Source organism: Uranotaenia lowii, chromosome 3 (genome assembly GCF_029784155.1).
Source record: "Uranotaenia lowii strain MFRU-FL chromosome 3, ASM2978415v1, whole genome shotgun sequence".
Lineage (NCBI taxonomy): Eukaryota > Metazoa > Arthropoda > Insecta > Diptera > Culicidae > Uranotaenia > Uranotaenia lowii.
The window spans coordinates 290,959,770-290,970,574 of record NC_073693.1 but is presented as its reverse complement, the minus strand read 5'-3'; the positions used below and the strand labels follow the sequence as shown (position 1 = coordinate 290,970,574).

General features: G+C 34.9%; 1 protein-coding gene across 1 annotated transcript; it reads right to left on the bottom strand.

Annotated features, from left to right (window-relative positions):
• Window positions 1-1,469: 1,469 nt before the first annotated feature.
• Window positions 1,470-1,964, bottom strand: LOC129751069 (calmodulin-A-like). Its single transcript, XM_055746339.1, has one exon. The coding sequence runs from the start codon at window positions 1,962-1,964 to the stop codon at window positions 1,491-1,493; it is 474 nt and encodes a 157-aa protein (XP_055602314.1). The 3' UTR covers window positions 1,470-1,490.
• Window positions 1,965-10,805: the final 8,841 nt, after the last annotated feature.

The following is a 10,805-nucleotide window of genomic DNA, read 5'->3' as shown; positions in this document are numbered from 1 at the left end:
TGCATATAACAATTCAATTTGTAGAGCATAATTTGACACGATGTGACAGCTGCAAGTGGTTTGAAATGGCTAGTAGCGGCATATTTCGGGACAGCTCAGCGACGACGGACGTTTGTTTTCGTTTTCTGAGACGATTGTTGGGACAATGCAGATCTAGTTTGAGAATTTAGGGAATTTTGCAAAAATAGAATGGGACTTAATTAGTTCAGCAACATTGTTTAGCTCTCTAGTGTCTGGCCACTTTGCCACCCAAAATTTGACTTTTGCTAAGCTGTTGTTAAAAATATTAAAGAAAAAATCATTATTTACGAAAATGGATATTGTTATATGATTTTAATCGCCGTAATTTGTATGATTATAATTTTAATGGCATGTGCGGCGGAATGAAAACTAGAGAGAATTTATTTTATAGAATTTGAAAGAAAGGTGGATAGACAGGCATTAGTGCGCCAATAGGAGAAAGCTTGATAGGTGTTGAAATTTTAGGCTAGAGGGCATGTTGATGAAAAGCTCCCATGGATTGCTCCCGCCTTTGCTCTGCATTAGCTAACTATTCTGGGTTTCTCATGTATAGTTAGCTAATGCAGAGCAAAGGCGGGAGCAATCCATGGGAGCTTTTCATCAACATGCCGTCTAGCCTAAAATTTCAACACCTATCAAGCTTTCTCCTATTGGCGCACTAATGCCTGTCTATCCACCTTTCTTTCAAATTCTATAAAATAAATTCTCTCTAGTTTTCATTCCGCCGCACATGCCATTAAAATTATAATCATACAAATTACGGCGATTAAAATCATATAACAAACAATCATTGGCAAAAAGGAAAAAAAAATACAACAAGAAAAATACGGTTCAAAAATTGACACTTGGCCAAAAAAGTTAGAACGCGGAATAGATAAAATGTGAAATGCGAAAAAATCGACAAGTAGCAACTATTCGCAGCGAATCTGAAAAAATGGCAACGTCGATAGAACTGTTCTCGCATAAGGAAAGTTCAGTAGGCCCATGGGTTGCTACGTTTTTGCTCGTTTGAAGTGTGCGTAAAAACACGCTCTCAAACCATTGGGCTCGCTATACATGGGAATTCTCTTTCTGGGTTTCTCATGTATAGTTAGCTAATGCAGAGCAAAGGCGGGAGCAATCCATGGGAGCTTTTCATCAACATGCCCTCTAGCCTAAAATTTCAACATCTATCAAGCTTTCTCCTATTGGCGCACTAATGCCTGTCTATCCACCTTTCTTTCAAATTCTATAAAATAAATTCTCTCTAGTTTTCATTCCGCCGCACATGCCATTAAAATTATAATCATGAAAATGGATATTTGGGAACTTCAAATTGTAGAACATTCATAAAAAATAAACAAATTAATTTTCAATTTGTGTTTCGTTTAAACTACATATACATTTTGTTTCTTTTTATTAATATCTGGTAAAAGAACAACACAATTATAGTTCCAAAGTTACCCAAATAACGAGACCAGATTAATAAGTCAGGGCAACGTGATCATCCTAACAAACTCTTCGTAATCGATTTGACCATCGCAATTGACGTCGGCCTCCCGTAGCAATTCCTCAACTTCTTCATCGGAAAGCTGCTCCCCAAAAGATTTCAAGGCTACCTTCAGCTCCTCGGCCGAGATCATCCCGTTCCCATCCCGATCAAAGATCCGGAACGCTTCCTTAAGCTCCTCCTCATTGTTGAAATCCTTCAACCGAACCGTCATCATGGCCAGGAAGTCTCCGAACTGGATCCGCCCTTGAACATCGGTGCTAACATCCTTGAGCAACTCGTCGACCTCGGCATCGGAAACATTTTTCCCCAGAGACCTCAGCACCATTCCCAGATCCCGGGCCGTGATCGTTCCATCTGCGTTCCGATCAAACAGGGAAAAAGCTTCCCTCAGCTCTTGGATTTGCTCCTTGGTTAACTTTTCCGCCCCACCAGGTTTAGTTTTGCTGTACATTTTGACAAGTTTAATTGAAATTTAAAGCACCCACGGCCTTCTTATCCACGAGAACCGTCAGAGGGGAATAAAACAGGACGACGTGGTTCTTATTTTAACTATACGCAAGAAGTGGAACTCCCATATAGTGGTCACAGGAAGAAATCGTAAACGGAGGGTTGATGGGAATAAAACTAATTTATGGCGGTAATCCTTTCGGCTGGTGGACACCGGGAAAATTTACTGCTCGAATAATGGCTCTGGAGTAGTAGTAATAGTTTGGGATAAGATTAGGATAGCACAACGTACCTGCACGTTGTTAGGTCAAAAAGGTTATTTTACTGGTGAAAATAGGAAATTTCAGTTTTTTGACAATCCATTCAACTTATGATCATAAATACCCACAAAAATGTAGGAGCATATGCGCCAAACAAGCGTAGATGTTTACCACGATTGTCTAATAAGTCCCGTTCTAGAAATTTCAATTTATCAACAGCTTATTAATTTAAAAAAAATCTCTAGATCAAGTTTTTTCGCACTTTTTTTCATGGACTTAAAATTTCAGAAAAATAGCTATAAACGATTATTGTTTTTTTTTATTTTCAAAAGTTTAATTTTTTTGGATTATACCATATGATAATTTAAGCCACATAGAGTGGTTACCAGTCAGGAGGGTCAACCTGACTATTTAGAAATCAAGAATCAAGAACTTTTCTGAGCTATCCTAAAGTGTGAATGGAAATAAAAAAACAACATTAAATATCTCTTGGTTTAAGATGAACATTTCATTTTCGATGCCCCCGAACTATTTAGTTACATGCTTTCAAATTTCTGAGAGTGTCAAAATGATTCTTTAGTCTGAATAAATGTTTAGCATACTCAACACAATTTCCGTTTTATATTTTAAACTAAAATTGCTTTCAAATAACCAAATCAACTTTCAAATTACTAAAATTGAAGAACAAACTCAAGATGCTATCTCTTATTTGACTAGATTGGATTTAGTGGACCAAAACGAATTCCTAAGCATCCGGAAAAGTTCAAAGATATGGTTCTTTATTCTATATTCAACTAACCACGATCGTCGAGCTGTATGAAAACAGAAAACAGTTATTAGAAACTTTTTTTTACTAAAATTTTGATTTTGTTTCAGGTATAGAGTAGAGGAGGAGATGAATGTGGAGGATTAATCAAATGATGAATTGGTAAGTAAAATATAATAAATAAATTTAAAAAACTAAAATGACTGAAGGTGTAAATATTTGTTCCATTACTTAATGTTTAACTTGTAATTGAGTTTCGTATTTAAGCGTGTATACTCGGCCGACTTCCAGGGCGCCCAGAAAGTAAGAGAAAAATCAGTTGATTAACGGCCAAATAAACACGGTTAAATTCGAAACTCAATTGCGAGTTCAACGTTTAGTAATTAATTGAATATTTACACTTTCAATTATTTTTGTTTATATAATTTATTTTTTATATTTTATTAACCAATTCATCATTTCATTAACCCTCCACACACAATTTTCAACAAATTCTGGAAATCAAGCTTCCGATTGATGGTCAATCGTTCCTCGAACCGTTTAATCACTCGTGACACCGTGGAATTCGCGATTCTCAACATTTTAGCGATGGAACGATGCAAGAGATCCTTGTTCTTGTGATGAATGCTCAAGATTTTATCGCGCACAAGCTTTCGACTCCATTTCCGCGAGTTCTGATCACAGGACTTTAAGACTTGCAAAATGTAAACAATGTACTATGTACTTAATCCACCCAAATTTTCATTATATTCTACCGAACGGTTAAAAAGATAGAGCAATTTCATAGTGTGCCAATTTCATCGTGGACACCCTTTAAAATATGTGACCACATCGCCGAAAGCTTGGACAAAAAAAACCTCAGCACCAAGGTTCCGAAATTCGCTCGCGATAGCTTCTTTCTTTACACTTTTCTCATACCACCCTCAGGCAGCGTTGGTTACCCGATCAGGAGAGCATATCAAAATAATAACTCAAACGTATCTCACCAAGATATTTACATCTGATTCAGTTATAATTAATTACTCAAAAATTTTGATTTAAAGGTTCTCCAATCTGAATTATATCTAATTCTGATTGACAGACTTGAATGGGGTTGAGCTCATTTTCAATGATAAATACGTTTTTCGGATTGTTCTAAAATAAAATGATTATATCATATTTTGATAAACGTGCAACTTTTTCTGAAACACGGACATCGAAGTCAACGGCCCAAACTGTACTTTAATGAGTTTCGCTCAACAGATTCATAAAATTGAATCGAATTTTTGGGAAACCCAAAATGGAGCATGCCTAAAGCAAATAGTGTGGGTTACTGACATTCTACTAGAAAATTTTCTCGAAGCATTCATATCTTGATTAGTTATAATTTTAATAGGATTTGTTCTGCCAAATATCAAACTATGCTATCTGAACGACATATAATCTTGATAGGAGCATATCAAAAACTGATATAATTTAGCTATGATCGTATAGATTTTTTGATATAATTTGAGATATTTTAACATCCTACGAGTACTGAATTATAACTCATTCAGATAGAAAAAAAAATCAGTATCAAAATATCTCAATTTGATATAATTTTGTTTTTCCCTTCTGATCGGGTAGCCCCTGCCTTTGCTGTACGAACCCATAGTACTTTGAAATATACAAGGTAGGCCATTCCGCTCTCTTTCAACGTATTGGTAAGAGGCCCCGAAAAATAGTTATGGAAAAAACTGGCAAATGTATGGAATTTATCAAAAAATCACATTTTTCTTAAAATTGACAAGAAATAAAATTATGAGAAAAATATGCACTGATGCATTTTAATGCAATGAACAATATTTGGTTTTTCAACACCGCTAAATGAAATATGCAACGGGCTTTTTCTCGATTCAAACATAAAATTTGATGATATTTTTGCCTTGTGTGGCCTTTTTCCTTTGTGATTTTAATAAAAGTTCAAAAAAATGACTTTTCCTCACAGAAATACGATGTGTTTTAGAACATTTATCAAATGTTTAACATAGACAGAAGAAAACATTACATTGCTTGCTCTCAAAAAAGGGAGACAACGATGAAAATTACTTTTGTATGCTCATTATTTATGGTTCAGATCCGAAAATCCAAAGCAAAAAATAGTTTCCGATGAGCCTGAAGAATCAATCTTCAATCTGAAGCCCTTTTCAAAAGAATCGAATGGCTATGTACGGAGAAATGAATAATTTTGATTGCTATTCCATATAAAACTGCCAAATTTTCATAACTATTTTTGTTGATATGCAAGCATGCTGTATACATACACGGAGCTTTCGAGTGAGGTTAAGCGTAATGGCCTACCTGTTTATTTTCCATGTATGGTACGAACCGAGGAAATGCTGTGCGACATTTCATTTTCAAATTATCAAAGCGGGCTTTCTGTTTTCTTGTTTACGGATGAGGGGAAGGCTCTGCCCAAAACACTAATTGATGGACGACTCACAACAGAATTTTCGTTCTGATGCATAGTTGCTAAGCGATCTTAGAAGGGGAAATTTTTCGTTTGTTGCATTCGCTCGCGATCATCTCTATGTAGTATTCAGCAGTGAAACATTCGGAAGTGAACTGCTCAAAATGTATCGCTCGCTTATATACTAATCATAGACGCCGGGTAAGGCGGGAATGTTTGGGGGGAAAAAATTTATACTTCCCCTGCAAAAATCTACAAGCAATTCTGACCAAAGATTGCTGCGACAATCAGGAAAACAAAAACAGCTCGGATAGCCTGCTCGTGAATAGTTCACCAACGATGCGCTCAGCAATGATCAGCGACAACTAAAATTTTGAATGTTGCAGATCACCATTGAGTGTCTTCGTTGTTGATACAATATTGTTGCATTCGCTTGACTGCCTTATACAGGAAGATAGATGCAAAATACGCCTTCCTTCCAGTTAATCCAACAAAACAACATTGAATTTGATGCCCGATTGATCGCGATGACCTTTATCTAGAATTTTAAGTATTTATTGTGTTCTAGTCAGGCTTGAAAATATTCATTCATTCATAAGGATGGCGAAATTTTATTTTGGATCACTATCCCACAGAAATTTATCAGTAATGGATCATGTCATGACAGAAATATGAATGAGAAGTATGGACAATGTATGGAAGATGGAAACCAAATGGAAGCTTAAAAAAATGTGTTTAGACTTTATCTTTGATTTCATTAATTTTTTACTATTGCTAGCTAACATTTTTGATAATATTGTGGATTTAAAATAAGCTTGGCAAACAAAAGATCCTAAAAGTTAGCAAACATTGTGCTAGTGATTTTTTTCATGACCCATCATGTCATGACCGAAATGCTCAAGATCTCAATGATCAATGACATAATGAAAAACTCTTTCTTTACCAAAACAAGCATTTCATAACATACTATCATGTCGAAAAATCTTAAAATAACGACATGTGAGAAAAAGAATGGGTCAATAATCGAAATTTTTGCTTCACGACTACGAAAAAATCCCTTCCCTGATTCTTGTTGAGGCATGGATACAATCTTATTTATAGGGCATTTGCTACACACACATATAAGAGGTCTGTTGGGCACACATCAGAGGATTTTATATGCGGAAAGATCAAAATTCAAATTAAATTTAGTTTTCTCCCAAAAACGAATGCAATCTTTGCTAAAAAAATGGTTTAAGTAAATTTCGAATCATTTGCTAGCAACTTAAAACGATTATGTTAATATTTGATTGAATACCAGGGCGGAATCATGCAAAACAAAATAAAAATAAAGCCATCAATTTTTGTAAGTTCCTCCAGATCTTTGATTGAAGAAATCGAGTTTTTCTATAGAATTTAGTACCGGGAGGATGAGAGTAGGCTTTGTTCGTTTGGTGACGGGTGTGTTTTTTTTTCAGCAGCAAAATCCAAAAATGAGAACATTTGTAAATTAGTCATTTCAACAAAGAATCAATTTGTGCGGACACAAAAATTCCGCATCGGATGAGGTTCCTGCATTGGAATGGAATTAAGCCGATTTGACCGCAAAAACCTGACCATTGAGTTCCGGGGTTGCTTTCCGGGGAAGTAAACTTTAAAACTGTGACAGAAGGGGCAAGAACCGTTTGCAAGTGTGCTTAAGGTGCTTCCCAGATCCTCATTTCTCAGAATTGGTCGTTATGATTTTGGAGGCAAAAAATCGTGTTTATGAGGAATAGGTTCGAACCAAAAGAAAAAATAAACGAAGGAGTGAGAGCAAGCAGGACCAGTAGCGGATGTCAACCCCAAATGATGTCTAACGAATCCGAAATCTTTCTGAGCAATTGGACAAAGCTAAGTATTAAAATAATTAAAATAGAAATAAATATTTTTAATTTTCAGCTCGAGGATCTGTAGTTAATTGACACACAGATAATACCCCGGTGTTTATATTCATATAAGTGGTTAAAGAATTTTTTTTTATTAATTCACTCACGAGAGTTATCAAAATTTTGTTTTCCAAAGTATTTAAAGCACAAAACCACAAACTTTTATCTAAGTTGTTATATTTCTAGATCAATCATGATGGACTGTTTCATTTCGAGATTTTCTGAGAAACTTGTTAGGTCTGTAGCGTTTCAAGAAATGTTGAAAATTCCAAATCAATAGATTGACAAAGACTAGTTGATTTGAAAAGGACATAATATAAATCAGTAAACATAGAAAGCAAGTTTCAAATTATGAATCATTTGAGAATCTTTGAAATCTGTTTGAAGAATTCGCGTAAGGTGTGATGATAACAATCATTTACAAATAAATTACTAAAGGAATGTTCTAAGCTTTACGAAAAACAATCTTTAGTCTCCAACAGTCTTCCGAAAATCACTCGGAAGAAACGCTCATGATAGGTTTCTAGTTGGAAACATTCAAAGCCGATTGCTGCTGCCTGTTGTTCCCTAGAGAATCGGCAGAGCGACAATGCGAAGTCAATGTAAACAAGATTCAAAAGTGAGAGCGGACTCGCATCTAAGTCGATCTCTCAAGCTCACTACCTGGTGTATCAGAAGTGATTGAGACACTGACTGATACAAGATCCAAATCGAAAATCCACTCACTCACTCACTCAAACTCAATCAATGCGGCCTTGCATCGGTTCATACTGCCTGCGTACTTTCTGGCAAAGCGGCAGAAACATTTGTTCATACGTACTGCCTGCGTGTTTGAATGACTATTTTAATCCTCCCCAACAACAGCAACAACAAAGCTAGATGTATCAGGCAGACAGCATTCGATCATCGATCAGTAAACGAGTGAGTGAGTGAGTGATTGAGCAAGAAAAGTTATTGGCTGAAAAAAGAAACTGAAAATCAGGTAGCTCCTCACTCAGTTGAGAATTCCAACTGGAGAAGAAACGTCTCTCTTTCAAATTTTATTTCTTTGATTCTCGGAGCAGCGCTGTTGAACACAATCTTTGCCCCACTGGGAGATAAACCAACCGACAATTTAGGTTTTGCTTTCGCTGTTGAAAACGTTTCAGTGTCTCTTATGAGAATTGAGTGATATTCGGAACACTGGTCTCCAACAATCTAGCTGGTGTTGAAAGTGACAGTGTTCGTAATCAGTAAATTGGGTAATATTTTATATTTCGGCAAGATTTCTAATATTTATAGGCTTGTTGTGATTATTGTATAGCTTGAATAGAATCACACGGAAGATTTCTTGTAAAGGACATTCATCTCTTGATTCACTTGTGACAAACAAATTAAAATGTTTTTCAGATTCTGGATTCTTAATTCAATTCATTAACAGAATTTATATTTTTGTTTACGTGAGGATGTTTAAATTGAAATATTGAATGAAATTGACTGACAGCAAACCCCAGGTAAAACAAATAAGTCAAATAAAAAATAAAAGCTTTTTCAATGGCAAGTGGCTTTGCAAGTAATAACATTGTTTTATTTTAAACATTCCAAATATTATTTTTTTCTGTTTAGTTAATTAAAATTCAAACATATAGTTTGTTTATTTCACAATCAAGGCTATTAATAAGAGCATAAAAACTAGGTTAAAATATTCATTGACACTAGTCAAAAGTGTCTCCTGATCATATCCTTTCACCCAAATCTCCGAACCCAATTTTTTGCTAGGATGCAGAGGTGACCTCGGTCCTAAAGCACGAATTATTTCTTTCATCCCTTTCTCTCTTTTCCAAACTATCTATTGACTACTAGGACGTGGCCGGCGCCGTTATTGATGTTTAAAGAGAGAGCATCAGTTTTGGGCATTGTGAATGTACTGTCAGTCCCAGACACCTTTCATTTGACCTTTGAACAAAATTGATGACGATGTGGAATTCGTTTTACTGAGCCACTCCAGCGATCATGGTGTTCGAAATGCATAAAAAATAATGATCTTATTCAAGATATGTTTCCAAAACACGGCCAATTAACAAGATTTGGTTCCATAATGAGAACAAAGTTCTCAAAGTTAACAATGAAGCATTTCGAATTCAATGATTTAAGGTGGATGTGAGTAGTCAATCAAGCTAAGCTAAGCTAAGAATTTAGTACCGGGAGGATGAAACTAAGAGCTATCGTCGCGAAATTTAGTAAGAAACTTAAGCTATATTGTTTCTTTTCCACTGGAAATGGTTGTATCCTTTACAAAATTCGGACACGAATGCCAAAAAATTGGTAAAATGTCCCAAATTAAATAAATAATAAATAATAATTTACAAAATCCTCAGTTTTTCAAAGGGCCTTTGTCGATAATAAATCCACAGACAACTAAAATATAGTTCTGCAAACTCAGAACTGTGCCATACATTTAATTTTTATCGATAGTTTTAATAAATTATCACAAAAAATAGCTTTCTTGCTTCGAATCGAATTCATTTTCCATGAAGCTGTCACTTTTGTTTGTCCAAATGTTGTAAATTTTTTCTAAATATTTGATAGAGAAAGTGATCAAAAAATTGCTAGACTACAGATGATCACAGGCCTTTGTAAGTCCGTTAGAGAGATCAGAATTTTTTCGTTTCAAGTAAAGAAAAAATGGTCTTTGACTTATCTACATTTTCAAGTGTTTCTCATCTTCATAAAATGCTGATCGGTTGCCCATTCTATTACTTTTTTAAACATAGGTTGTGCTTTTTGGTTCATAGAATAGTTACTAGAGAAGGTCCGCATTACATTAAGAGACTATTTGTTCCAGAAAAAACTCTAGAACTATTAATTTTGGTTTTCCACCTCATTCTTCAGTCTTTTAAGAGGCATCTCTAACTGGAATAATCTTCCTACCAGCATTAAGTCCAATAAATCAAAATTGGAATTCAAGAAAGCTTCACTATCAAGTTGACAGGAAACAACTGATTCTTATTAGTTAGACATGAAAATTCATCAGTAACAATTAAATTGAAGTCGAAACAACGCAAACCTAAATGTAACACTTCAAAAAGATTGTAAATATCTTTTGTTACAGGAACAAAGTAAATTATTACTATTATTTTTATTTTTTTACTATTATTATAAAGCTGAAGTTTTATGATTAATATGCTCAGCAGACAATTTTGTTTAGAAGTTGAATGATTAAATTTAACTCGGAAAAATGACTTGTTTTTTAAGCGCTCATATACCGAAAAAGTAAAAAAAAAAACATATGCAAGTGTATTTTTTGTGAATTTTTGAATTATTAAGACTGGGAGATCGATTTCAGATTTCTTATCAACATGGCTAGGCATCAATGTCTTTGACATTAATTCTGTGATTCGACCCAAAAAATTGTGACGATTATCTGTTATGCTATTTTCTGAAGTTTCATAGAAAAATCATGCCGAACTTTAACAAATTTAATTGTTTAGGAAATAGGCAGGAA